The sequence below is a fragment of the Pelecanus crispus genome, chromosome 2 (assembly GCF_030463565.1).
Source record: "Pelecanus crispus isolate bPelCri1 chromosome 2, bPelCri1.pri, whole genome shotgun sequence".
Classification (NCBI taxonomy): domain Eukaryota; kingdom Metazoa; phylum Chordata; class Aves; order Pelecaniformes; family Pelecanidae; genus Pelecanus; species Pelecanus crispus.
Window position 1 is genome coordinate 75,737,966 of NC_134644.1, and position 27,890 is coordinate 75,765,855.

Genomic DNA, 27,890 nt, shown 5'->3' on the forward strand with positions numbered 1-27,890 from the left:
GAAAGTTTGCCCTCCTGAATGTTTAAAATACTGTATTGATAAAGCAATTCTAACTGACCTAGCAGATCACCAGTAGTACAGTTAGTGCCAGCAGATTGCAGGAGAAAGAGTGGGCTCAAGTGTTCCCATAGCAAACCCTGGGAGTTTCTCCCAATACACATATAATCTAAGCAAGCGTGTTAAGAGCTTGTAAAAGATTGCCTAGGTAACTTGGAAATACATGAGCTAGTTTTTGCTAGTGTCCTGATGCCCACAACAAAGACGGGTGAAATACCCCTACTGCCTCCAGCTAAATTCCACAAGCCAGAAGAGAATGTGCTTCACATATGTAAGTAAAATCCCTTGCTGGCAGGTTTGCAGAAACAAAATTTTATTTACACAGGCAAGTCTATCTTTAGACCCCATTGAACTCTTTACATTTCTAGAATATTTACATGATTTCAAGATGCTCCAAGAGTAGAGTGATGAACAAAAAAAAAGATTACAGAAACTGTCAAAAGCATAGCAAAAAAACCCAACCTATCATTGTGCTTTAAAACTTATGATCTAGAGTAATGTAGAAGAAATGTAATTTTAGCACCTTGGTCATAACGGTCATGCTATATAAGACACTTAAATAGCAGGGGGGATGTCAGAAGTGACCGTATCCAGAGGTTGCCAGTGACAATTCATGAGGGAATCATAGAGTTCTTCACTTGTCTCCATAAATTGTCTGTTCATTTCATCAACATCCAAGTAAAGCTGTGGATCTGAAAATAAAAGCCTGGTAAGTACAAGTGTCAGATCTTGGGAGGCATGCACACAAAAACCTGCAGTAAATGCCTAATAAAATTTATTTTAGCTAAATTTAATAGATTTATTAGTAAATGTAGTAAGTTAAGTTGTTTATTCACCTAGAATTTTAACAAACCTGACAAGTCCACCTTCTTTTGGAATTTGCATATGAGAAAGCTAGGACTATATTGGTATTTTAAGACAAAGAGCAGATTTAAGGATAATTAACCATGAAACTCTCCCAAAATCCATTTAACTCATTTCTACTACAATGTGTTACACAGGATAAAGTTTAACGCTAACACAAGATGCCTCTATGCAAGGAACTGTCTGCAAACTTTCCAGGCTGAACAATTACATTTCGTACCAAATCTTTAAGTGCAAGTTGAATCCTCCTTTTAGTACCCACAACGTAAGCTTTTACCTCAGGGTTTGGAAAACAAAGCTTTAGCTTATTAATGAGTTTAACACAGAATATGCTTAGCAGAATCACTACAAAGACACAACAAATTCTGTATTAGACCATTTTGGAAGGAGAATGAAGGCAAAGTTACAAGAAACCTACTGTGAAGTGCTGTTGACAATGTCCCATTCTACTTGCCATGGTGTACACTATCAGCTTTAAAATCCTACCTCATCTCAGCTATAACCCATAGAGGATCCCACTACATCAGCTGAGCTTCCAAGACATTCTTCAACCAACAGTCATTGGCTTGTGTTGTTAAAGGGCATAAGTATGGCTAAATTCAAGTTGCAGTGATAGAATCATCATTACCTTCAGTTATTAGGTCATCATTGATTTCAGTCATAGCTGAAGTTTCCTAAAAAAACAAAAAAGAAAGTCTCCTAAGTTTAATCATAACCCATTTCAGAAAGCATCACAAATCCAAAGTAATTTTGTACTCCCAAACCATTCCCTCCTCCCACAACTGCAAGAACTGGCAAGGGGATTTGTGTTTGTTGGGGAGGGCTGGGTGTGGGTTTTTTTCTTTTGGGGTTTGTTTGACGGAGTGTGGTTGTTTGGGGGTGCTTCTTTGGGGGTTTTTCTGTTGTTTTGTTTTAACAAAACCATAGTATTGTTCAGGTTGGAAAGGACTTCTGGAAGCTGTAATCAATAAATTGGCTGATCCAGGATAAGACCGTCTTACAATAATTCTTTAATTTGCTTTAAGCAAAGTACATCAGAAAAACAGGAAGAGAGGAAGCCTACACAATTATGCTGTCAGGACTGTTGTTTGGCATATCTCAACAAATAAAGGTGTATAACTCTCTAATTCTATAGATGCACTACTTAAGCACTTAAATCAAGAATACCTTTGAGTGAAGCCTGCTATTCTAACCTCCACACTAAGCAGAAAGCATGGTTTCAGTTTTAGGATTTCTTTTTGCTCCAACTTACACAATTTGTACAGCTTACTATTTGTGAATTTTTTTCTTCAAAGCAAGTGTGTAGTATCTTTACCTCAAAAACAGCTGGAGCCATAACAGCATCTCCTAAAGAGCAGTCTCCAACAGCTTGCATGCTATCATAGGGAGCATAGGAGCTGTAGTTGTAATCAGCATAAGGATCATAACCCCACTGTGAGTAGTAGTTCTGATAATCTTGGTAATAATCATTATAGTTGTATGACTGGTACCGCTGGAATTCTGCTTTCAGTCTGAAACATGAGAAGTTACATACAGTTAGAGAACAATAAAGTGTAAACCGAGTTCTGAAGTTAAACAATTTGCCAGCTTATAGGTTTCGAAGTTTAAAAGGAAACTTGTCTGAATAGTTGCCTAAGCAACACTAAGTCACAGCATGATCTCGTTTATACAGAAGCAAATGCTCTCACCTTCGCCAACAGCAAGAGTAATGATTTTCATGGATTAACTCAAGCCATGACACTTGTCTGTATTCATTTTGTTTATTTTCAGTATCTGTATAAGCAAGCTGCTGATAAATCTTTGTGCTCTGCTAAAAACTAATTTATTAAGACCAGAGACATTTATCAAGCACAGCTGCTTTAAAGATGCATTCAGTCTTAATTAGCCCTTCTTTCTTTTGTTTGGTTAATACTAATCTTATTCTTTCCAGAAACAAGGGGGTGAAGTCAGATTATCTGTTTCAGAGGAGCATCTGACACTGCCTGCCAGTTTGCCATGTCTACCTCCACCTGCTCAATTTTTAGTCCATGAACAGTTGCCAAGGAATAGCTGTCAAGTGAAGCCAGCACTGCCATTATCCAGTATGAAGCCAAAGCAGCAGGAAAATGACAAGACTCATCGGTTCTTAAGACCAAACAGCTAGCTGATTAGTTTTCACTACTTTCCCTCACCTGAGTAAATTCTCAGGGACTACTTCACACTACTGACAAGAATCAATGCGCAAGCATTGTCTGTACTAAAACAGAGGTACGCTACATGAAATACATTCAGATAACCCAGCTGCACATTCCAAGAATCCTCTATGCTTAGACATTTCTTCACTGATTAGGTACAGGCAGACCTCCTGTGTTTGCAGAGTCCAATTTCTCTGCATCTCCACTTCATTACAGAAAAGTCAGATCTAGGCTTGTCAAGAACGCCAACTGAAGCAGCTCAGAAATAGTTTCCAATGTAAGTGACTTAGTGACAAACTACTCTCATGGCTGGATGTTTTGATGCTAGGAGAGCACAGCACTCAGCCATTCAGAAACAGACATAGATTAGTGATGTGCATTTTAATCCCTACATTCCAATTGTTCCATTACTGTAAAGCTACACATACATACTAAAATAGGTATTCTCTTGTCTTGCTACTGTAGTAAACAAATGACTACATGATGTCTCAAAGTCTTCTGCTTCCAACTTCTCTCCTACATACATCTCTGTAGGAAAGAAAAATCTGAAGATACTGCTGACATTCTTCTGGATAGCAGAAGTGAGGAAACCGGTTTCTTTGATCTCTTCTTGTTTTCAAAATAATTTAATCAGAGCAATTCTGGACAGTGCTCTCTCGGGTAAGAGCATTTCCATTCTAAAGCAAAGAGGCAACATCTGAATATTATCCAGGGTAAAGAGAAACAAAAGCTGTTATTTTTACTATTTAACAGAACATACAAGCTAACCTCATGAATATACTGAAATTGTTTTATGTAATTTTTGTCTGTATCCTGGATCAAAGTTTATCAAATTTAGTATCAATTCTCTAACTGTTCAGAGACTTGAATTGCCTTAAATAACTGTCTGGGAGGACTGAGCTGGCAGAGTAAAAAAACCCTCTCAGAACTAATTAACTTTAAATTCCCTGCTGCCCCAATCACTTGAAAAGCAAAGAATAGTACTCTAAACAAACTGTTCCAAAGCAACATCACCTTTGGCTTCTTCCCTCCTATAGTCTGCATTTTTCCACTTAAAGAGTTCCTTCCTCTGCCAGCCTACTGTAAAACTAGTGACGTGCTACCTTGCCTGAACTAGAGGGAAAGGTCTAGAAGAAAAACTCCCTAGCACACAAAACCACTTGTCCCTTCTACATTCTTCAGGCCCAAACCTGGAGAATATTTATGAATGCATTGAGCTTTGCTACCATAAGAATTAAGGCTGGTTGCAACAGTAGCTAAACCCAAGTTACACAATCTGGCTAGGTTTAAGAGTTGTATTCCCCCAGCAATCCTGCAAGAGGTGATGAATCCAGGGAGTCAAAACATAATGCTTCTGTATTTTTGGTTTTGTAGACTGCATCATGTGTACAGCCATTATAGCAAGGGCCACAGACTTTACAAAGGCAGAGCTACAAGAATCTGATTATTCAGAATTACTGTATCAATGCACAACTCATTTGTTACCTTTTAGAAATTCCTATGCTCAGCCGGATTCGTTTTCCCCCCAGACCTGGTGCATTCTGGCAGTCTTGCAGTGCCCTCATCTGATCACCTTGCTCACCAAATCTGACAAAGGCATACCCTCTACAATTTTCAAAAGGGAGAAAACAAATTCTAGTATGCATAACAGTTACAAAGCTAATGAATTCAATTTGTCTTCTACAAAAACAGAAGATAGTAGCTACTATAGCTTCCATTACCTAAGCAACCTCTCTGGCATGTGCACATGCACAGAAGATGCTTTCACCAAATTAAAAAACTTGGGCCAGAAGCAAAAAGCTTGTTCTTTGATAGCATTAAGATGCAACATGCTGACAGCCAGCAAAACAATACATTTTAATTGCTATGTGTACAAGTAATCAGATTCCATATTTCTGCATTTACAGCAGTTAATTTAATCAGTTAGCATTAACTCACTCCTACCACTGTACAGAACTAACATTCTTTTTATACTTGCTTTCTCTTAAGTTTCTTGAATTAGTCTCTTACAGCCAGCACTGTCTGAACAGCAAACTCGCTCATCCCTGCTTGATTCACTGCCTGGCCAGTGTAACTTCTCCTAGGCTTTATTTACTAATATTAATAGGTTCGGTCTCCCAACCCACTAAGATTTGCCAGGCCTTATGCTTTTCTCCCACATGTAAAAAGGGAATTATTTCGTCTTCAGTACTGCAGATGACTAAGCAGACACGCTGCTGTATGTAAGCACAGCAGCACAGATATCAGTGCACAACTCTCCCTTCTCCCACCATCTAGTTTCTTTCATGCAGATATACATATGTCTAAATTGAACCTTATCACATTAACTGCTTAAACTAACCAGAAAGTTTTAGAAATGCAAGGACCTATGCTGCTAAAAAAAGAATGCCAGAGACTAATCTCTCTTCCTGCCTCTGAAGAAGATGCAGAAACAGTTCCAATGTAAGTTCTTATATATTACTTATAGAAGCAAACCTATTGACCACGTTACACATTTTCATAGGCATTACCTGGAATATCCCAGCAGGTCTGTTGCTATTTTGCAGTCAATGCATGAGGGGTACCTCTTTAGGAAATAGTCATAGAGCTGGAAATCATCCACTTCTGGAGTAAGCTCCCCAACAAATATTGAATAATCCGGTCTTTAAAAAGATAAAAGAGAGTAACTGTCAAGTTTGAGACTAAGGTGGCTGACTGCAGTATTAAGGTACCTAACATATAAGCTGGTAGTTATCATTGGACTAATAAGGAGGCAAAATCTGAAGAGAGTATTAAGTGCAAAACTCTGCTGAGTAACACACAGAACTGCATGCCACCACTCCAGCATAAAGTTCTCCATTTTTCTGGGTCCATTCTACTGCTTTTGCAAAGAAAAGCATCACAACAAAGACCCATTTTACAAAAAAACACTTTCAGAAGTTAGTTTTAAAAATAAATATTTATTGTCTGAATGGGGGGGAGGCACAAAAATACCAAGAAAAACTATTAACTCAACTTACAGACTTATGATTCAGAAGAGCTACAACTATTCTGCCACCACTTCTCTGTGATTATGGGAGAGACGAACTACAAAAAAGTTCATTATTCTATTGGCAATACTTTTCCATAAGCAATACTGAAGTGTGTAGGCACCAGATGTGCCATTTCAGGATTTTAAAAAGTTGTGATGGCATTCACTTGTCACTATCAATTTAAACAGATAAGGGGTCAGAGCTTCTGATTTCAAAAGGTCTTTACCTGGCTGAACTACTACTAGGGACAAACTCTATTCTTCCAGGTTTTATTTTGTTCTTTTTCTTCCGTTTCTTCTGTGGTGTTCTCCACCAGCTGTAGGCCTGGAGACATTCTCTTTTTTTCGCCATTAAGTCCTGTTGGGAGAAAAAAAAAATCACCTTTATAGCATTTAGCCTCATTTACATTCCTCCCTCCCACTCCCCATCACCACAGGTGATTTCCCCATATTCACCTTGCCCTTGAAAGAAGCCTGGGGTCCCATTTCTCCCTCCGCCTCCCATGAGGGAAAGCAGCCTCTGGGGAAAACGCCTGGCAAAAATAACAGAGCCAAAGGATTGTATGAACAGCCATATTCCCCTGACTTGTCAAGCTGGCTAAAGGATTGACAGCTTCCTCTTGGAATTAGGGAAAAAGCAGATGCCCTTCGATGTTGGCCAATCCTAAATGTTAATTAGCTTCAGGACTGGACCATGTTCCACTTGAGCTCCAGGACTGAAAAAACCCTGCAGCAGCACAGTGAGTTACGAAGAGGCAGGGAAATCGTCACTCTTGCCTAGAAGGGATCTCAGCTGTCCCTATCTCCCCTCACCCAGGGATTCTTCTTCTCTTATGCAAGATGCCTCTCCTCACTACCCAGCTGTGAGTCACTCTCCCAGGCCAGGAACAACAACAGGAGGCCGATTAATGGAACGTAAGGAGAAAGCAGACCAGGAACAGGCACTAGGCTTGGCTGAGGGAAAACTCAAACCCAGACGCAAGGCCAGGAAGAAAGAGGCATAAAAAGTGCCTCTTGGAAAAAACACACCGAAAAACCACCAAAAAACCAAAAACCCAAAAACCACAGTTTAAAAAGGAAGCAGGGCAGCTACACAAAAGAGGAGGGAAACAACAGCTGTGTTAACACAGGTTGCCTCCCTCACTTAAGATTCTGAAGAACGAGGACTTCCAAAAATAATGGTGTTTTGCAGCATTTTTTTTACTTACGCAGGCTTTAATGTTCTTCCTCTAGAACACCTCTACATATATCTTATATAGAGAGTGTTTTGCGCAAGGTCCTTCAGAAGAACTCATGCTCAAATAATCCAAACTGCAAAGCTTAATGTTATGCCCCCAACCTGCTTCAGTTGATATGATTAAGTGTCCAGAGGACAGCCACCAATTACCAAATTACCAGAAGAAATCGTAGGACTGAAAACACCCAACTCAGAGCAAGCTAGCTATTTCAGCTTTACATTTACTAGGAATTCTGAGTATGGTTCTGGAATCCATTTAGGCACCGCAAGCCTGAATTTCTGACCAAATGATCTTACCTGGCTTGCCATGACTCAAACTGTCTTCTGCCTTTCTCGAAGAATACAGCTGCACAGGTTCAGTTTATTGCACTCCTTCAGCTGGAAGAGATGTGGGGGAGGAACAAGGATAAAGAATCTTAAACTGGAGATGAATTACTTTCAAAGATGTTCACCCTGCCCTACATTTTTAATGTTATTCATTCAGAACTTAAATTTCTAAGTTCTGACTTGTCACTGCTAAAGTAGTGGAGATAAAAATATTATATGGCCAATGGGATTATGGTAGAAGTCATCTTCACTCGCTTAAGTTGTAATAGTCCACAAAGTTTTCCCACTGTTCAAAGCACTAGAAAATTACAGAGAGGTTTTAAGTCACCTATACCTTACCATTATTATATGCAGGTATTTCAGAAATAATACAGTAATTCAGAAGATCAATGTTCCTCCATATTCTAAAATAGTTAAAAACAAGGCAACAAAGATAGAAGCTTCAGTATGTTTTGTACAACCCCTCAGTTTTTTCCCCTTCTAGCCAAATTAAAAGTTGATTTACTTGTACCACAAATTATACAGCTGAAAACAAGTAGTGGTACTTCATATGTGCTAAAGAACAAGAGAAATAAAAGAGGGAGGAAGGCGCAGTACAGGTAGATGTGATCTTTCTCTGCACCTGTTCTTAGGTATGCCTCCCCTCTTCTGTCTCTTTCATACACACATTTCACTCATCAGTGAGTTAGTAACAACAGATGACCTTTTACACCTATCACTAAACCAGTGGCTACACTTTCCTGAAAAGGTATGTACCTCTTTCTTGATTCCAGTATCCTTTAAGCTTTTTTCCCCCTAGTCATCCAACCAATATAAATCAGTGGAGAAAACAATTTCATTTGCGAAATGTTTTGCATCTAGTTCCACACACAGCTGTTCATTCACCACTGTTTTTTTACATCCAGTGTTGCTCCTTCTGCGCAGATACTCGATTGTTGAAGTTTTCATTCCCATTTCCATGTAAGAATTTATGTAATGTTTTACATACTGGCTAGTCAAATCCACATTCACATAATACAATAAATACAGAGTGTTTGTAATGCCTTAAAGGCTTGCCCACACAGGGGAATAGCTCAGAGCACTACTTCTGAAAATGGATTAGCCTAACCTGACACAGGACAGCCATAGACCATAATTAGAGCACCCGTGCATGGCGCCATTCAGAATAACTATGCACTTCATCCCCACACCCATTCTGGAGCCAAGAAAATAGTCGAGTACAAACAGGCCCTTAAATATAGGCATATACCAGTATGGTTAGCATATGACCTCTTAGTAAACTTAACTGTGCTCATTATAAAGCATTATCAGCAGCAATTCCTTCCTGTTAAAGGCCATCATTAATAAAAACATCCACATAGTGATGTTCCTCTAATTCATTCATTACTGTTATTAAAAGGAACCATAAACTCCTCCACACTCTAAACACTGAAATATTAATTATTGAATTCACAGCTGCAGAATGCCTTTTTTTCTTTTAAACTTACCGCTCTTTGTTTATGCGGATTTAACAGAAGATGGCACGCGCTACAAGCTGTTTTATTGCAAAATACTGTCAGAAGGCAAGTGATACAACTGCTTCTTGGTCACAGTTATCACAGGCTTTTACGCAAAGCTGTGTTTTTGTACTCTTTCCCTGTCTGATCTTGACCGTCGCCTCTTGGCCTTTTCACTAGAAAACAAAAATATTTAAAAAGCAGTTAGAACAGCATGTATTGATACCGTATTTTTAACAGTCGCCTTAACTGCAGCTACAGACACAGCTAGCTTATCGTTTAAAAACCGAGGCTGCTTAAACCTCCAGAATTCAAACACCTCCTTAACTGGATTACACGCGCATTTGACCGGCCCGTTTACTCCATGTTTTTATTATTACATTTGCGCTGCCAAAAAGCTGGGTGAAGCTATTTACGAACAAAATCGCCTGGGTGAACACCGCTCGCCCGAGCTCGGGGGGCAGGCCGCTCCTTTCTGCATTCATTTCGCTCACATGAGGAGCCGGGTCAGGGCGGCGGGCTGCGGGAATCTCCCAGCGCGCCTCCGGCCGGCGCCGTGACCCCAGCCGAGCCGCCCAAGCAGCCCAGGCCCGAGGCGCACCGGGCCGTGACGCATTTTTTTAAGCCACTCGGCACGACGGGAAGAGCCGCGGCGCCCGGCAAGAAGTGCGCCCCGCCCGGCCGCGGCCCTCCGCAGCGGCCACACTGGCGCCGAGGCCGCGCTTCCCGTTTATTGTGCTACGCGATAAGACCAAAAAAAAAAAAAAAAAAAAAACACCAACCAACAACGGGGGCGGGGAAGGAGGGGGAAGCCCGCGGGGCCCTGCAGAAGGCCGCGGCGCTCCTCCGGCAGCGGCCGGGGCGGCGGTTCAGCGGGCGCGGGGGCGCTTGGGCCCAACGGCCGCCGGGCCGGGCCTCCCCGCCCCGCACGCCCGCGGCCCAGCCGCCCGTGAGGCGGCAGCTCCGAGGCCCCGGGGGAAGGAAGCGTGCCCGCCCCCCCCCCCCCCCCCGTTGCGCAGTCGATCGCTTCGCGCCCCCCTCCCCGCTGGCGGCCCCCACACGCCGGCCTCGGTCGCGGCGCTCCCCCCGCCGCCCGCCCCGGCCCCGATCCCGGCACTAACGTCTCTCATCCTCCGCGTCGCCATCAGCAGCAGCGCCAGCCCCGCTTCCGCCCCGCGAGGACCTGCCGCGCGGGCTGCCCGGCGCCGAGCCTGACCCGCGGAGCCCGCGCCCTCGCCGCCCCCCCCGGCGCTTCCCCCTCGCCGCCGGCGGGCGGAGGCGGCGGGCTCTCCCCGGAGGGAGCGCTGCCGGCCGCCAGACGCGGGCCCAGCCCGCCCCGGCCTGCTGCGGCGGGGGCGCAGGCAGCGCGGAGGACGGACGGACGGACAGCGGCCGAGGGCGGCAGGGCCCCGAGCTGGCGCCGTGCGTGGCGGGGCGGATGGAGCTGGTAGCGGGCTGCTACGAGCAGGTTCTCTTCGGGTTCGCCGCGCGGCCCGACGAGGTAACGGGGGGCGGGGGGAGGGAGGAAACGGAACGCGCGCGCGGCAGCCGTTAACCGCGCCCTAACGGCCGACCGGCCGCCAACCCCCCCGAGGGAAAGGGAGCCCCACTCACCGATTCCGTCCCTCCGCGGCCGCGGGGCCCGGCGCCGGGTGGGCTTTTAAAGCGCGGCGGGGGCGGGGCAGCCTCCCGCAGGCTCGGCCCCTCGCTGCTGGTGTGGGAGCGGCCCGCGGACACCCCGCTGCCCGGGCCGCGGGGCGCGGAGGGCTCCCGGGAGCTGCGGCTCCTCGGGGCTGCGGGAAGCGGCCGGCTGCGTGGGTGCAGGGGGCCGTGGTGCAAGCCCGTTCCCCTCAGGCGTTCAGCGCAGAGCTGAGAATAAACAGCTGCGCGGGGGACGGATGCCACATTGTCGCGGGGGGCCGGTGCCAGGTGGAAGGCGTGTCTCCGGCCGGCAATGGTGGAAAAAGGGAGAATCTGCCTCCGCTGTCCGTGAGGTTTAGCTCCGTGCAGCTACTTTTTCACGTACAGCTTCATCTAAGCCCGACACTAGATTACAAGAGGCAGTTTGCACGCTTAAATCGTTCGGGCTAATCTCCTAACAGCACATTAACTCAATAAAATCCCACCATACTTAGTAGCGAAGTATAATTCCTTTGCATTTTACACATACGCTTTTTCAGGTCTTGCTTTTTTTTAAAAAAAAAAAAAAAAAAAACTAACTTACAGGATAATGAAGTCGAAGCTCGCTATGGTAAGCTTCAGAGAAAGCTGTTTATTTTGTATTTCGTTTGCAGTCCTGGACGGTTGTCCCTGATTTTACACATCATGCCCACTCAGCCTCATTGTCAGCGGTAGCAGTGAATAACAGATATGTGGTCACGGGGAGCAGAGATGAGACGATCCAAATCTATGACATGAAAAAGAAGATAGAACATGGGGCACTGCTGCAGCACAATGGTAAGGGAGCTTTTCTTCGTAAAAAGCATTAATGATAGAAACTTGCAGCTCAAAAACTGGTCCTTGCCAGGAGAAGGAAATTTAAATTTTTTTTAATGAGTCTTTAATAGTGGTGGTGTTGCAGCCATGATGGTCTGATGATACAAGCAAGGTAAGCTTTTGAGCATAAAAATCCAAAAATAAGTTTGGGTATTAGCCCGCAAATAGAGCTGCTTCTTCCAATTATTTTTAGTTTTAACTGTTTAAGAAGTTATGGCCCACAAATGGCCCGCAAATGGCTCATGAGCCTTTTTTGTTCTACCAGGACAGTTTATCTAGTCTGTGCCTACTCCCAGCAACCATCTTTCCCAGTGCCCTTCTCCTTTCACAGACGTACATGAGCCACACAAAAGAGAGAGATTGTGTGTGAGAGCAGGCTGTTGCTGCCAGAAGAGTTAACCTGGCACATTTCCTACTTTATGTGCCTCCTGAATTACAGCCGTGAAATACGTCAGTTAATGGCTGTCCAAGTCAATGTGTTTGGGTCATTTGTAGCTCAATCCCGATTGTCCTTTTTCTCCTGATAAAAAAGTACAAAAAGTACATAGGGCTAGACTGAATGTGGTACCTGCATTCAACTTGCGTATGATAAATCTGGTGTTTATGGGAAGCAGCATGTGCAGTAAATTCAACTGTCTGCCAAGAGCAGGGCTTTGACATAGGAGAATTCCTTATCACTGATAGAAGCTCTGTGTCACCTGAACCACAGTGGTTGAGTACTGCTGTTTTGGTGAACGGACCAGGTGGAGTTCAGACATGTATGGCTACAGGGGGGCTGATGGAGCACATCAGTGACTGAATGTAACAAGAAAGTTTGGGGGTTTTGTGAAGAAATACTTAGGAAATAATTCAGGTTTTCCCAAGGGTAGGGTAGTAGCTGGCATGTTTGATGCTAGAAGCATCTCTGTTAATTCATACGTTCTCTGTGTGATAACTGTTCATTATGTGCAACACTGTTAAGAACTCTGGTTTGTATTTCTAGGCTCAATAACTTGTTTGGAGTTCTATGGTACTGCACATCTACTGAGTGGGGCTGAAGATGGACTAATTTGTATCTGGAACACAAAGAGATGGGAATGCCTGAAATCCATTAAGGCACATGAGTGAGTTTCTTGTATCTGCATATTCATGTACATTTTCATGTTTAGTTTCCTTATAAATAATATATGTGGCTAATATGTTTGTTTTATTTTTATCAGGGGGCACGTGACATCTCTTTCTATTCATCCTTCTGGGAAATTAGCTTTGTCAGTAGGAACAGATAAAAAATTAAGGTGAGTCGAAACTGATGAAGGAATGCTAAGAATTGTAATTCAGTTGTAATAAGCCACAGTTCCGTCTTGGGAGTAGACCATGCAACACTGATAAAACATATTTGGACATCAAATGGTTCAAAGATCCATTGGTTTGTCTTTCTAAGTTGTAGGTACCAGCAATATTTTAAAGTCTTTTAAAAAAAGTCCTTGCTGTTCCTAGCTTCTTGTTGTGCTGAGTCTTTATGGTCACTTGTAGATGTATATATACATTTGTATTTTGGAACGCAATTTATTTAAACTTCTGAAAGCTGTCAGGTTTTGTTTAGTGTGAGAAAAGTAATTTTTCAGTTGGACTGTGTACATGTTGCTGTATATATGTGTTTTAAATACATAAAATGCTATTTTAACAGCACAAATTGGTGTTGGGCTCCTTTTGGGCTCTGCATTGCAAACGGTGGTTTATAAAATAAATATCACAAATTCAGCCTCACGGTGTGCAAGAGATATATGAAGTCATCATTTTCTCTTGCATTAAGAAGGCAGTAAAATGCATGGAGATGCTTAAAAGCTTCCTTTGGATGCCTCGCATCAGCAGATAGGACTTCAGTTTCACTGTGCTGTTTTTAACCAGAACACACATTATCTACTGTTGTCTTTCAGAACTTGGAATCTGGTAGAAGGACGATCAGCCTTTATCAAAAACCTGAAGCAAAGTGAGTTTATCAGTCTAAATCCACTAAAGAGTGGAATTAGATAGTTTTACTTTTTGTATAAAGAAAAGTAGACTGAATTAGTGAACAAGTCAGTTAATTGCAAGGAACTTTCACAATGTCTTTTTTACACGTGCAGGCAAGCATATGTAAGCTTATGTCCTTAATAATAATCATTTACCAAAAGGAAAACATAGCGACACTGAAGTAATTTTTTTTTCCTTGAAATTTGATGTCAGGACATTTAAATAAATGTGTTTTGTTTTGTTTTGTTTTTCTTTATACACTTCTGATAATCAGAAACAAACATTTAAGAGCATAGTTTTACTTGTTTATTCTAGGTTATTTTATTTGTTCCTGAATTTTTCTCAGGTTTAGGTGGAAAACAGTGTCTAACAGCTTCTAAAGATTCTTACTTTTAGATTCTCATGCAATATAGAGTGCAAAAAACCCTGTGTACATGTGTATACAAATGTATCAATGTGTACAGATGCCCACATAATTAAATGGTCCCCTGATGGAGAGAGGTATGTGACCGTGATAACAAATAAAGTGGATATCTACAAACTTGACACAGCTTCAATCACTGGCACTATCACAACAGAGAAGAGAATTTCTTCACTTAGATTTATTACGGTAAGTACAAAAAAGAAAGGTGCTGGGAAATTAACTGGTTTGAAACACATGAAATTAATCACACTTGCATTTCTTTTTTCCCGTTCCAAGGATTCTATCCTTGCCATAGCTGGAGATGATGAAATGATAAGGTTCTACAGCTGTGACTCTCAAAAATGCCTGTGTGAATTTAAAGCTCATGAAAACAGGTATTCTGTATTTGTGTACTATTTAAATATTTACGGCAATGCTGAGTGCTCAGTAAAGTTTAATGACTTGTAATGTTCAGCGTATTTTACTATTGTTTTTGTTTTAATATAGAAAGTGAATTTATTTATGTGCTAAATTCCAAATTCGGGACAGACTTGTTTGCTTTTAGTATGACCACAAGTACGGTGCTGTCCATGCACGTTACAAAACCAACAGAATTAGAAATACTACAGCTCTAAATTTATGAGAGCGTGTGTGTGTAAAAATACACACACACAGAGGTGCACACTTCTCTGTGTGTGGTCTATGCATTTCTGAAATTGGGTACCAGTATTTTCCTGCAAGACCATCTAAAGAATGTTTAACCAGTCTTTACAGAATCTGGCTCTTTAGCGTGCTTAAATAAAACAGACCGGTTGTACTCAGTCCAGACAATAGGAGCGTAATCCATATACTCTGTTGTTGTTGAATACCAAATATTTGTCTAAATGCTGCTTTTAATTCATCAAAACACAAAAGCATTAGCTAAACTGTCATTGATGTGGTTAATAGCGTGTGCTTAAAAGTATTAATGTGTTCCGAATTGAATCCTAACAAGCCTAGCAAAGGCTACAGCTCCTGCTGTAAATGACAGGACTCAAAACCAGATTACCGTTCCAAGTTCCTGCCTGTCATTTTTGGGTTTTCTGTTCAAACTGATTTTTAGACTGTTGCCTATTCATCTTTGATTTCTGTCAGCTTACTGTTCTGAAGCGAACTGCCATGCTATAAAGTAACAAAGTATTACATTTTCTTCACAGAATAAAAGATATCTATAGTTTTGAAAGAGAAGGACAACATGTTATTGTTACCGCATCCAGTGATGGTTACATTAAAATGTGGAATCTGGATCTTAATAAGGTCGGTCTATTAAACTTCTTGTTACATTTATGGAAAAATACCAGAGAACCAAAATTGCAGAGAGTTCTGTTACAAAGATTAATTTTAAATCACTGAGGAAATTTTAATTGAAATCTGGATGTCTTGATCTTCCTCCATGTTATGTTCCGTAGAGATGTCTATGTCTGTGCATATATTTTTATGCACTTGTGTATTTTTGTATCTTTGTAATTTTTATAAACAAACTATAAAATCTGATGGTATTATGGAGATCTCGTCTCCTCTTTATGTAGAGTCATGCTTCCCTTCAGACCTACCTGACCAGACTTAGGACTATCTAATCAGTTATATATGTTCTAAGGACTACTGTGAATTTTTGTAATGTTGATGACCATTGCTACTCTTTTAAAAACACAAACTCTATGGGTTGAGGGAGGGGAGGTGGTCGTTCATGTAAGGGGAAAAAGTCCTTTTGAAAAATTCAAACACATTAATGTACCGGGACCTTTTATTTCCTGTATTTTCACACAGTTCTGAGTAGCACAGTTCAACAAGGAGTCACATCTTATCTTTAAAGGTTCCCATGTATATTGTTTGCTCTGGGGTTTGTATTTTAAAATCAGAATTAGATTTTTTTAAATTTAATGCCTAGTAATAAAGGATCTACTATATGCCACTATAAGTATCTCGAATAGTTCAAATAATTATCTCTCAACATTTATACACTTTATATCTCTCATCTGAATTTGCCTGTTTTTAATTACACCCCCTCTGATTATTTCTATACTTCTAAGTGCAACAGTGAAAATCCCTCTTTTCCCTTCACCTTGAATTTCTGTTCCCCTTGTACATAATTGGCACAGTGATCAGGGAACTCTCTACCTTCTCTCTAACATTGTTTTTATTTTAACCAAATGTGTGATTTTCTTCCTGTGCAGGCAAAATTTTGTAAAACTTTGTATAACTGTGTGGGCTGCTCTGTCCAGCCCTGTGAGGTAGAATATCCTAGTACCAGTAGTTTCTGATGGGTTGATGCTGTTACGCTTCACATGTGTTTGTGACACTTTATCCCCTGATATCTGTAATAGGATATTTACTCAAGTATTCCCAGAGCTGACTGATACAATTGCAGTTAAGCAATTTGCAACACGCTCTGAAGAGATTACTCTTATTCAGCAGTCTTGTCTTTGTGAGGGAGAAAAGGAATGTGATGCACTAAATTCAGATTATTTTAGCTGTACTAAAAATTGCCTATTACTCTGGAGAAACTTCTGAAATCATTAACAGGGTTTTTTTTTGGGGGGGGGGGGGGTGTCTATGACTCATCTACTTATTCCTCATGTTAAACTTAGCCCCTTGTGCCTGAAACCCACTGATCTTGCTTGTCAAGATACGTTCTTAAAGCCATTGGGAGTTTTTTGTAAAACCACTGCTGAGGAATGGTATCAGGAACAGGACTGTAACAATGTGACCATTAACCGGTATACAGCCTCTAGTTCTAAACAGTCTTAGGCACCCGAAATTAAGTGGAAGGTGGGCAGTAAGATACTTTCTCACTTCAAATACTTAAACAGAAATAAAATAAAGTTTAATTAATCTTTTTCTATATTATATTCAGATTAAAGGTGTGCCGTCTTTACTGTGTGAAGTCAATACCAAAGCTAGGCTGACGTGTCTTGCAGTATGGCTTGACCGAGCTTCAGAAACGAAAGAAAATTCTGATAAAGCTGCAACATCATCTCAAGGTAATAGAACTATGTGTGTTTTCAGCTGTTAATGTGATTGTGACATAGAATATACTAAGTGGGAGAGTTTTACTATATGCATTGAAAAAAGTTTGGTATCATGAAGAAATGGGGATATGATGCTGACAAGTGATATAGATATCCTTACCAATCTGATAGCATCTCAAGCCTGCATGTATGTTGGAGGACATAAGCCTCTTTTCCCTTCTGTTATGTGAAAGTTTTGTTTCTCTTTACTGGAGTAACATACTGAGGAGGCCACTGTGAAGCTTTTAAGGCAAATAAGAATAAACAGTTTGATAGGACTGCATGTCTTTTTTTCCTATAAACAACATTAGGTCTGAGGCCAATGTAGTTGGGCAAAGTTAGGAAAGCTGGTTCAGTTGGTGGTTTTTTGCTGTTGTTTCCTGGGTCGTAATCTATTTACGTATTTGTTCTTTAGGTATTTTCATATCACGGGCAAAACTAGCATAAATGGCACATTCCAATGTACCTAAAAAAAAATTTATAACCCCTTTTCTAAAATGAGATAGAAAGAAGTCTCTGTGCCATTTTTAGACTACAAAGACTGGACATAAATATCAGTGCAAATAATTTCTTGCTTTTTTCCAGCAAATGAAGATGAAATGTCATCAATAGTCAGGAAAAAAAAAGTTTGTTGGACTGATAAAAGTGATAAAACAGCAAAAAAAAAAAAGAGAAAAATTACTCCAGAGAAGCAAAAATTGGACGCTCCACTGCAAAAGAAGAAAAAGAAACGGAATAGCTCAGCATGAAGGCAGCTACTTTCTCTACTGAATAAAAAGTAAATACTGCTGTTGCTGTAGTTTTATAAGGATGTAAACCTCTGATGGGACATATACCTCTGAATTGATCTGTTGTTTAAAAGTAATGAATGTTTTTACCCTAATAAATTGACTGATCATTCTGGGAAGTAGCAAAAGAGATGGCAACTTTTCCTAAGTGAATGAAGCAAAAATAAATTAGTAATATGTAACATTTATATTTTTCTATTAACAATAGTATACGGTTTTTCACTGGCTCTGAAAAAGCCAGCTAAAATAATAAAAATAGCTGCATCTGTCTCAGTTACATTTTTGTCTCCCTTAAATGCATATTAAAAATACGTACTTTTTCATTTTAGTGTTGGAAAACGTACTGTTCATTTGACTTAAAATATGATCTGCCTTTGTCATGCATTACTTTTCCTACTGTAAGAAGGAACATGTTAAAATTAAAATGATAATCGCATTCCATTCATATATTCACAGAAAATCGTACTTTCTAGTTCTTGACATGCAGTTATTCATAGAGTTTATAAGCAAAACGTTTGGTTTTTTTTATCGTGTCCATACTTCATGCATTTAATTTTTTTTAAAGTCTTTGCACCCATGGTTCACATGATTGAAATCTTTTGTTCAGAATATGATACATATTTTTAGGTGGAAGAGTTTATATCAATAAGGTTTTACCTTCTCTTCCCCCTTCCCATAGTATTCTTTCAAGTCCTTGATCTGAGCTGTATTGTTAAAAAAAAAAAAAAATCATCTAACATTTGAAATGTTTGTCATGCTGATAAAATGTCACCCATCTGTTTTGCACTTAAACAAAAAGTGAATTCCTGACCTTCTCAGTCAGTGGAAACAGGATTTTATCCTAAGTCTTATTACAAATATATAGTGGGAAAAACAAAGTTGAGCTGGAAAGAACAAGGTCAAATAGCTGTACTAAGCGTTCTATTTCTTTTAAAGCAAGGCATTTTAATGTTTTCTGCACTACTGGAGTACTCATTATTTTGTTTTCAACAAGTAATTGGAATTATGCTTTATTCTGATTCACTTTAGTAATAATCTGTTCCTCCTTACTTGTGTAGCAAGAGAAAAAGTAGAGAAAATCAGAAAAAAGATTGAGCCAAATCTGGAGACAGGAATGCAGGCTGTCTTAGGGATGTAAAATAGGATATAACTCCAGCTCATCTCTGTGTATGCTCTAACACTGGAACAAAGTGAGCATCGTCGGTGCTGTTCCAAGACTCTTCATGTAGCAATGGCAGCATTCTCTTGGAGGTAGGCATCTGTACTTATCTTCTGTAACTGTTTCCCTTATTTAGATAACTTACCACAACTCCTTGTCTGAATATTCAGTATAGTTGATTTATGTGAGCTCAGTTTAATTCAACATGAAGGGGATCTCAGTTGTACTTCAGTTTGAACTTACACAGCTTTTAACTTTAATAATACCCTGAACGTGTGCATACACAAACAGGCAAATAATAGAGGGATTAAAACAGTTTGTAGACTTGGCAGGAAAGGTACCAAATCAGATTTTTAACTGATAGCAAGGCTCTTATAGTAAATATAGGACATAGAAAGTATAAGCTTGAACAAGAAAATTGTGTAAAGTGTTTTCACTTGTAAATTGTTATGTCTATTTTATAGTGCTTATCTTATGATTATGCCTGTTGTTGACAAAATGGCTGCCACTACTAAAACAGGTTTTATTGTTTGAATTTTTAAATACATGAGCTCGTGGCCATGGACATCACAATTAGAGAAGCAAGCTCTCATGAGCACCAGGAAAAATCCAATCTGCACATAATTTTAAAAATTAAAAAGCAAAAACTACAGAATTTTGGTTCTAAGGTTTAGACTTACAAGTAAATATTAGACATTTGTAAAAACCAAATTCTCTGTGTAGTAACAAAGAATTATGCATCTTATGAGACTGGGAACAATTTGTGAACTGGAGACAGAGAAGACAGGTCCTAACAGCTTTTAAGATAAATACAGAAACAGTCGTGAGAGGAGAACTCGTGTCTTCTATACCTTGAGTGAATGCTCAGCTACTAACCACTACTTGGCAAATTTTTTGTTGCTGTTGTCTTGTGTACATCTTCCTTTTCAGAACATTTTCCATTCTAGTTTTCAGGGAGCTGCTTAGAACGATAGAGGGGAGGCAGCAGTGCAGAGAGAGAGGAGATGTCAGTGATGAGAAAGCTCTTCCTGCGTCAGAAAGGGTGAGCTTGCATGACACCGGTGGAGTAGACGGAGCCATGGCTGCAAGAAACAACAGCCTGGCGAGCAGCATCTCAGCTGAGCCCCAGGTGAATTCAGCAGCTCCAGCAGCTGTGGATTTCTTCCAGTTTTCCTGCTTCCCTCTTGGGGAACCCCAGTGCTGGATTACAAAGCAGAGCCCACTGAAACTTGAACCTCATAGCCATTACACAGCTTGAACAAGAAAGGGAACCCCATCCAGCACAGCTCAGATCTGTGCTGGTTGTAGCACTTTTCAGGGAAATAGGAGATCTCTATTTAAACCACTTAAGCCAACAGTGGAATTAAACTGCTCTCCACTTTCTGAAATGCAGCTAGAGAAAGCTGCGTTTTGCAGAAAGCAGAGGGCTCTGATGTTTTGTGCCTTCTGTACGAAGACAAACTGAAGCCCCTCAGCTCAGGGACCTGGCTGAAGGAGTGCTCTTTCTTTCTATATGGTTAAATGCTGATGCGAGGTAAGTGCATAGCCCACTGGAATAAATTATGCAGCACCGTTTACGTGAAGAAAGCCAGTTTCAGCACTTGAAAAAAACCAAAGTTTATGTTTGTAGACAGTTATAAACATCTTGCTACACTTTTTCCAGATTAAAAAAAAATGCAAAACATTTTCTTTTGATGTTTTCCATCTGCCACTGTTGCGTAACTTCTGCAGCAGAAGACTCCTTTTTCTGTTGCCACTAACTGTGCTTGTAATTTGAACATTATAGAAATCCTCTACATTTTCCACAAAAGGGCTATACTGAAATTACTGATCAAAACTAGAAGCATCCTGTAGGCTGCAGGAGCTCATGCCACACCAAAAACCAACCCCGAATTCTCAGCTGGACCACACACCCCCACTTGTGGTACAGGACTAGGACAGACAGGCTGCACTCGAATGCAGTTATGAGGGAGCTGTGCCCCTCGCTAGACAAGCACACCAAACCTCCTCTGCGCTGAAGTCTCTCCTGGTCTGTAGGCACCCGGGCTTGCCCGGGCATCCTGGATACCCCCCGCCGGGGCCGGGTGACCCGCAGCTCGGCAGGGAGGTGGGAAGGCATCACCGCTTCCTCCTCTGCAGCCCCGGGCTGCGGGACACGGCCTGCCCCGCCCGTTGTTTGGTTTTTGGTTGGGGTTTTGGTCTGTCCCCCCCCCTTCCAGAACAGCCGGAAAAGGGAAGCTTTGGGCGGTGCGTTGCTCCCTCGCCTCCCCTTCCCTTCCGCAGCCTGCTCCGCCCCGGGCCGCTGTGGAGCGGGGCCGCGGGGCAGGTGAGTGCCCCCTGCGTGTCCTCCGCGGCGGGGCTGAGCCCGAAGTCCGCCCCGCCGCCCCCAGGGCTGCATTCCCACCAAATCAGCTTTCATCTCTTGGACTCGGTTTAGCGCCTAGGCTTTAGGCGGGCCTTGCTCGTGGGAAGGCCCTCCGCGGCAAAATGCTATTCCCCTCCCCCTTCCTCCCCCCAATTAAGAGATACCGACCCTCACCCCGATCTCTCTTCCAGCTTTCAGCATGGCAGTGGACTGGCTCGGCTTTGGCTACGCCGCCCTGGTGACGTCAGGAGGGCTCATTGGCTATGCAAAAGCAGGTACGGTGCAGGAAGGTGCTTGTGTCTCCTTCACTGCCCCCACCCCCACCCCCCCCCGCACCCCAATAACTTTGTGTGAGCTGGGCGGCTTTTTACGAAAGCCTCCTATCTGGAAGTTCACGCAGATGTAAAGTTTATCAGTTTGTGCTATGTGCTGGTAACTTGCTGCTGTTGGGGTGGTAACTTGCTGTTGGGGTGTGGTGCTTTTTGGGTTGAGCTGGTGCTTTGTACAGATAAGCCCACAATCTGCTTTCTGGTGGATGCTGGTATCCTGCCTCTGCTTTGTGCTGTATGGGTGAACTGACAGAAGTTTGTTTCAGAAAGGTTTTTTCTGTGCTATTTTAAGTATAAGCGTTCTATAAATGTTCTGTATCTTCAAATGACATAAGTCACCATTTTTTTTTCCTTAGAGATTTATTCTCATTTTAATGTTTGGTGGTAACAGTATACTGCAAGCTGCAGAGGGTTTTCAGAAGGATCCTTTCTCCAAGTAGAGTCGAACAATGCAAATCAGACCTTAAGGTTGTTCCTTTTCTGGGCTCTGCATCATAAGCTTACCCTCTGACCTACTGCTTTCACTTCCTGACCTTTTTCTGAGTTTGCCCTCCTTCAGACAGAACTGTGGATTCATCCCTGCTGCAATACTGTCTCTTTCAGCTTTGAAAATCCCTAAGCCATCTTAGTGTTTGTGATATGAAGGTGCATTGCTGAAGTCAGTAAGAATCTTGCCAGTGCATTTGACTATGTAGATGCTGATGCCTATTACAAACTACTTTCTATTGGCTTGATTTATCCTTTGGGCTCTAAGTGGAGTTTAGGGCAGGAGGGACAATCCTGAGAACTTGAGTAACTAATTGGCATCTGTATTTCTCTGACGCCATTATGGAATGGTAGGTGTCTTCCTTATCCTCTGGTCCCAGATGGGAGGACATGGTCACGCTGAGGCAAGGGAATCCAGGTCACAGGATTTTTGAAAGGGGAACAGGAAGTTGTATGGTGACTTGTAGGGAGAGAAAAAAAAAAGGGGGTCTTGTATCCCAACTAATAATTTGGAGAAACCAAAAGAAAATGGAACATTCATCCATAGAGCTAAGATGGTGATCTGTTCTTTTACAACCAGGTCTATTTACCCACACAGTCAGGGGTCAGCAGTAGGTGCATTGGGAAGCATATGAGAACAGGACAAGCAAAGAGTGATTGATTGATTGATTGATTTTCTCTCTTCATTTAGTAAGCTCTCTGGGTCCCAGTGTTTTGAGACTCAGGAGCTTCCTGAGCCAGACGTGGTGTGGTTGTCCTAGTAAGTGTATGTTACAGCTGCCTAAATAATGCCTTGAGGTGAAATTCAATGATATGATGGCCATTTGTGGGCTCCCGGGCTTGGGCAAAAAAATTGTAGCTACTGCATGTTGGTTGCTAAACTGTATTCTGTCCAGAGCAGCCACTTACTAGAGTGTGCATCTTTTCATTGCACATGTAAAAGAATATTTGGTGCTTTCTATCATCTCTTGATAGAGAGATAATCTCTTGCTTTTTATGCCAAAAGCAGGATCTGAAGCAATGTTACAGCTGCCATGTTGATGACTGAAAAATTATTACTTTCTGGTAGCAAGATGCGATCCTCCTGTGACATTGAGAGGACATCTTTACCAGCTTAGTTTTGCAGCCTCGAGTCCTTTAGGTGACCTGAAAAATGGAATGTATAAAGAACCACCCTCAGTAGCATTAAGTCCTGAATTCTCCATTAGCCTTATAGAGGGCATTCTCCACTCACAGTGGTTGTGCCACTTCGTTACTTGATGTAATCTATAAATCATCAATTTGGATGTGGTATCCATCTTCTGATAGTTTGGGATTATCATTTATACTGAGGACTTGATCCAAAGTCTAGGCGAGTCCAGGGAACATTCTTCCAAAGTTTTTAGTTACCTTTGGATCAGAACTCAGGTGTACTTAAGAGATATGACCTCTTTTATTCAACTCAGCTCTCTTTGGCAACTTTTTATTTGTCTGAATGCCTTCCTGCCCAGTTTAGTTCACATGTCCTTTTGCTGATCTTAAATCCTCACTATTTAATCTGTCTACTATACTGCCTCTCAAGAAAGTCTGATATTACTGTGTTGAAAAAACGTGCTTCAGTTTGCACAAAGAAAACACTGGTTCTTTTGCTTTTCTTGCTGTTCTTTCCATCACAAATATATTAATGGCTTTGCTGTTAAAGAATTAAATACTAATGCTATTTGTATCTTATGCAAGAGTATTTGAACATGTTTCTTGGTGCAGATCAGCATGGTCTTAATATCTTAAAAGAAAAAAAAAGGTCTCTAATCTACTTTATAACAATGAATGCCCACTTTTTTTTGTTACTGTTGGTGTTTTATGAAACAGAGAAGATGATGAGCAAGTTTCTTTCTGAGCTTCTAATAAATGCATTATCTTTTACTTATTCAGGTAGTGTCCCGTCACTAGCTGCTGGCCTTTTCTTTGGGAGTTTGGCTGGACTGGGTGCCTATCAGCTCTCACAGAATCCAAATAATGTTTGGATTTCTCTGAGTAAGTCATTTAAAATTTTAATTAGAAGGGATTATATTTAACCTAAGGTAACTGGATAGCTAAAATGAGTAGCTAAAAGTCTTTGCAGAACAGTTAAACTGATGTTGTTATAAATCTAGTTTCAATCCAATCTTTAAACTTGTGTTTTAGTGAAAAATCTCCATTAGTGGCCACACTCCACTGCTCTCCCTGGAATGTGAACTGTCAGCATTACTTAATTATTTTTTTTAAAGAATGGATTGAGAATGCGTACTAAAAACTGCTTGTCTTGGTGTGTTTTGCGCAGTGACTTCTCACTACACTCCTGCGTCCCTTTTGCAAGAAGTATGAAGTGCTTTGGGTGATAGTTCAAACTCACATCTTTGTTCCTTTTCTACAACAGGAGAGGAAGATATCTGTTGTTTATCATTAGAGTTTGTCTTCTGAACATCAAAAAACCTACAGGTTGCGAAGGAAATTGTGTGCTAGGATAAAGTGAAACTTACATGGTTTAAAAAAAATAATCAAACCAAATACCATTATTTCACATCCTTCAGAAAAAAAAAACACCAAAAAACCCCCCATTTTGTGTTTAAAAACTTGTATGTAGTATGGTGTGAATCTCCAAAATGCAATTTTTGTCTTTCTGCCATTTACCATAAAGAGGTCAGGGTTGTGATCAAGTTAGGATGGTTATCACCTGTCACTTTAACCTGTGCGTGCCTAAAGCTCATGCCAGTTACAAAATAATGCGACTTGAACTTTTCGCGTTCACTAATAAGTCAGGGTACCTTGCAATTGAAGTAGGCTGAGAAAATACATGTAGATAATTCCTGCAGCTCTACTGATGCCTGACGCTTGTTAGGCTGCTGCATCTAAGATACTTGTGAGCATGTGTTTTGTGTAATCCTTTGGCCAGTATCTGTGTTGGTAGTATCCTCTCCTCTCCTGATCTGTAGAAGACACCAGTGCACGACAGTGCACTGCTATGTTTCACAGCTATGAAACTGCTATGTTTCAGTCCCCAGGCTTGGCTGAATTGGTGGCTTCTGCCATGCACCTGTCTCGTACTGGTGTGTTCAAAGGATCATAGTGCAAGGGAAGTGCTAGTAAATGGATGTTCGACCTCTGTGTATCTTCTTTTTGGCTGGATCCTACTTTCAGCATTCTGCAGGAGGCTGGAGCATTTCAGGAAGCGTGATTCCCCTGCAGACTGCCCATACCCCTAGCAGGTTATGTGTATTACTGCTGAAAATGGCAGAGACTGTGATTGGCTTATTTTTATATGTGACAAATATGTAGAATTACAAAGGTGTTGCACAGCTGGGGAGGTTTAACAGAGAAGCAAGCTTCAGTAATGCAGTTTCTTCTTCCTTGTTCTCATAACTGGAGCTTCCCTTCTCCCTGACTTTGAGAAGATAACTGCTTAGTCAGTGCTTAAAAAGCTGCCACTGACTATGGCGTTTGTTCACTGAAGCAGTGACATAGCATCTAGCTCTTTGGTGTGTGAAAGTCAGAAGTGAAAGGGGAAGGCCCAGCATTTCTCTCCACTTTAGCATTGTCTACAGTGCAGTCCACTTTCTTATCTACTGGATAGGTCAAAAGCTGTGCATGGTCAAGCCTAAATAACTGGAATAAACTGCAAATACAGCAAGCTTAACAGGAGTGAGACAAAATATTTTCCCAAATGTGAGAGACAGATATATTTCTATAATTCAGTAGCGCATGCTTTAAAGCTTTTGGAGAAGGTGTGTTCTACTGCTGTCTTAGACAAAATTACGATTTAGTGAGGTGTGCATATTTTGAAGACTGGCTACTGATCAGAGCTTGAGGTATTTGAATACCAAAGTGGTTTAGTTCTTCATTGTGTATTAGACTGTGGTCCCAGTCTTTTACATATCTACTTAAATAAAACTGTTAGATGTCAAGGACAATATTTAGGGTGGTGGTAGGGAGGATGGATGCCATGGCTAGGATTGAAGATGAGCTGGGTCCTGCAGGACCAGCCATCACATAGAAGCAATGGTAGAAAATAAGAGTGGTTGGAACAATATGTTAATGTGTAGCTGTTACCACTGGGTAGCAGATGGATGCTAAGGATTTAATCAGTATGTTTTCCTCATAGATTTCTTGGTATTCCATCTTTCTTTGAGATACAGTGTTCCAGGGATTGCCCTTTCTATTTTACTGGCTCAGTGAAACTACCTGGCTCTTGTCTCTATGTCAAGTGGTCAGGGTGGATTGCTTTAACTCTCTGATTTTAGTAGAAGGTGGGCCAGGGCTGAAATGGATTGGTAATGCTTAGCACTTACATAGCACATTTCCCTTTTAAAGTCTTTTGCAAACATAAATTAGTTAATTCTCAGAACATACAAGTTAGACAAGTCAATTGCTATCTCCCTTTTACGAGAAGTGGGTGAATTATATGCACAGGTTTAGTGATTTGCCTGTGCAACAGGGAAGGAGTCAGTTCCAGAGCAGCATAGCATAGATTATTTCCAGGCTCCAAAGAAGCACATTTTGACAAAGAAATGTGAGGACTGTGTGCAGAAGCATATGGAGTGCACTGTCTGCTAGAACTTGATTTAGAATATTTACTCTTCACATACCAATGCATTCCAAAGTTTACAGAGTTCATTGACTCTTTTAGTCCATCACATGAAATAACCCTGTTTCACTTTTTAGTTGATGCTACTACTTCTCTCTGTTCTGTTAGTTTTGAATTGTAGCATCTCTGTCACACACATGCATCTCTGCTGACTGGACTGTACAATCTCTCATTTAAGTTACATCTGGAACGCTGACTGCTGTCATGGGAACAAGATTTTACAACTCTGGAAAATTCATGCCTGCAGGGCTAATTGCTGGTGTCAGGTACAACACAATATACTTTTTTTTTTAACCTCTGGTATGTGATTTCTTATTTGCTTAATTAAACTGAGATGGAGTGAGTCGTATTTTGTGTATCTTTTTTGTTTCTATGCACCAGTTACATGGGAAGTGCTTGAAAATGAGTTGACAAATTATTCTTATTGTTGCTTAATTCTGTGTTTTCCCCCATTTACAGTTTGCTAATGGTTGGAAGATTAGCACTGAAGATGGTGGAAAAGCCCCATGATTAGTAACTGTTCATTTTACAGTTTAATAACTGGATAAGAAAACCTGATAGTGAAGTTGCTTGAATGCGGAAGCAAGAAGATGGAACAATTTTCTAAATCAAGACAAATTTTTTCCTTTTTTTTTTTTTAAAAAGGGGAGTAGAATGATGGGATGGATAGTTTACACGCAAGGTGCCATTTGTTTCAATGATCTGATAGAGCTATTATTGTGTAGTGAGAAATTTTTCCAGACACATTTCAGTGTATTTTAACACTTCCAGTTTCTATATTCCAAAATATACTGCTGACATGTGTGAAGCAGAGAGGACCTGTAATTAAGAAAGTATCCACAAAGAGGCACCAGGGGTAATTGGCTAAATACAAGTGTATCTGATACTTTTCATACTGAGTATTACAGTATGCTTTACCTGTTGCATTCTGAGTTGATACACCATGTCTGTATACCACCAAACAGAGCTTATCTTTTATTGTGAAATGATGCTAAAATGTTGCTTTTCTACAAGTAAAATCTGTTACAAAAACGTGCCAAATAAAGGTTTCTATCCTTTC

The 27,890-nt window shown here is 41.1% G+C and overlaps 4 protein-coding genes across 17 annotated transcripts in view; 2 read left to right on the top strand and 2 right to left on the bottom strand.

Moving 5' to 3' along the window:
* NUP153 (nucleoporin 153) overlaps positions 1–613 on the bottom strand; it is a 54,410-nt gene extending 53,797 nt beyond the window's left edge. For both annotated transcript variants that reach the window (XM_075705925.1, XM_075705924.1), the window contains exon 1: positions 581–613. In XM_075705925.1, the coding sequence (XP_075562040.1) occupies positions 581–598 (18 nt within the window). In that variant the 5' untranslated portion in view covers positions 599–613. The remainder of the gene's footprint in view (positions 1–580) is intronic.
* On the bottom strand, positions 354–10,798 carry LOC104035644 (tRNA selenocysteine 1-associated protein 1). Of its 5 annotated transcripts, none has more exons than XM_075705936.1 (10): positions 10,780–10,798; positions 9,157–9,341; positions 7,640–7,720; positions 6,562–6,638; positions 6,333–6,463; positions 5,606–5,737; positions 4,581–4,700; positions 2,237–2,432; positions 1,550–1,595; positions 354–749 (listed from the first exon to the last, which is right to left on the bottom strand). In XM_075705936.1, exons 4-10 carry the CDS (start codon positions 6,589–6,591, stop codon positions 613–615), a joined length of 792 nt encoding a protein of 263 aa, XP_075562051.1. In that variant the 5' UTR covers positions 6,592–6,638; positions 7,640–7,720; positions 9,157–9,341; positions 10,780–10,798; the 3' UTR covers positions 354–612. The 5 variants fall into 5 exon arrangements, with proteins under 5 accessions (XP_075562051.1, XP_075562049.1, XP_075562050.1 ...); XM_075705934.1 differs by lacking the exon at positions 10,780–10,798 and adding an exon at positions 10,287–10,325; XM_075705935.1 differs by lacking the exon at positions 10,780–10,798 and adding an exon at positions 9,546–9,583.
* PAK1IP1 (PAK1 interacting protein 1) lies at positions 10,579–20,551 on the top strand. 8 transcript variants are annotated; one of them, XR_012830860.1, is made up of 12 exons: positions 10,604–10,666; positions 11,460–11,622; positions 12,644–12,764; positions 12,861–12,935; positions 13,578–13,630; positions 14,118–14,263; positions 14,354–14,451; positions 15,253–15,352; positions 16,950–17,076; positions 17,689–17,881; positions 18,950–20,092; positions 20,444–20,551. XR_012830860.1 is itself a non-coding variant. In XM_075705933.1 (11 exons), the coding sequence occupies exons 1-10, from the start codon at positions 10,604–10,606 to the stop codon at positions 17,850–17,852; spliced, it is 1,110 nt and encodes a 369-aa protein (XP_075562048.1). In that variant the 5' UTR covers positions 10,579–10,603; the 3' UTR covers positions 17,853–17,881; positions 18,950–20,551. The 8 variants fall into 8 exon arrangements, 5 of the variants coding, with proteins under 5 accessions (XP_075562048.1, XP_075562046.1, XP_075562043.1 ...); XR_012830859.1 differs by having other exon boundaries at positions 18,950–19,142; positions 19,981–20,551; XR_012830858.1 differs by having other exon boundaries at positions 18,950–19,142; positions 19,998–20,551.
* On the top strand, positions 17,857–27,890 carry LOC104031579 (transmembrane protein 14C). Of its 2 annotated transcripts, none has more exons than XM_075705941.1 (5): positions 17,857–17,881; positions 21,607–21,690; positions 24,142–24,243; positions 27,009–27,096; positions 27,290–27,890. In XM_075705941.1, exons 2-5 carry the CDS (start codon positions 21,615–21,617, stop codon positions 27,342–27,344), a joined length of 321 nt encoding a protein of 106 aa, XP_075562056.1. In that variant the 5' UTR covers positions 17,857–17,881; positions 21,607–21,614; the 3' UTR covers positions 27,345–27,890. The 2 variants fall into 2 exon arrangements, with proteins under 2 accessions (XP_075562056.1, XP_075562055.1); XM_075705940.1 differs by lacking the exon at positions 17,857–17,881 and adding an exon at positions 21,342–21,376.

Bases quoted from the DNA above. Each gene is read 5' to 3' on its own strand.
- LOC104035644 (XM_075705936.1), bottom strand. From the start codon at position 6,591: ATGGGACCCCAGGCTTCTTTCAAGGGCAAG. The intron at 2,433-4,580 runs GTAACAAATGAG...CTCATGTTTCAG, and splicing joins AGCATAGGAATTTCTAAAAG to ACTGAAAGCAGAATTCCAGC. The intron at 1,596-2,236 runs GTAAAGATACTA...TTGTTTTTTTAG, and splicing joins TGGCTCCAGCTGTTTTTGAG to GAAACTTCAGCTATGACTGA.
- PAK1IP1 (XM_075705933.1), top strand. From the start codon at position 10,604: ATGGAGCTGGTAGCGGGCTGCTACGAGCAGGTTCTCTTCGGGTTCGCC. The intron at 14,264-14,353 runs GTAAGTACAAAA...TCCCGTTCCAAG, and splicing joins CTTCACTTAGATTTATTACG to GATTCTATCCTTGCCATAGC. The intron at 14,452-15,252 runs GTATTCTGTATT...TTTTCTTCACAG, and splicing joins TTTAAAGCTCATGAAAACAG to AATAAAAGATATCTATAGTT.
- LOC104031579 (XM_075705941.1), top strand. From the start codon at position 21,615: ATGGCAGTGGACTGGCTCGGCTTTGGCTACGCCGCCCTGGTGACGTCA. The intron at 21,691-24,141 runs GTACGGTGCAGG...TTACTTATTCAG, and splicing joins CATTGGCTATGCAAAAGCAG to GTAGTGTCCCGTCACTAGCT. The intron at 24,244-27,008 runs GTAAGTCATTTA...CTCTCATTTAAG, and splicing joins TAATGTTTGGATTTCTCTGA to TTACATCTGGAACGCTGACT.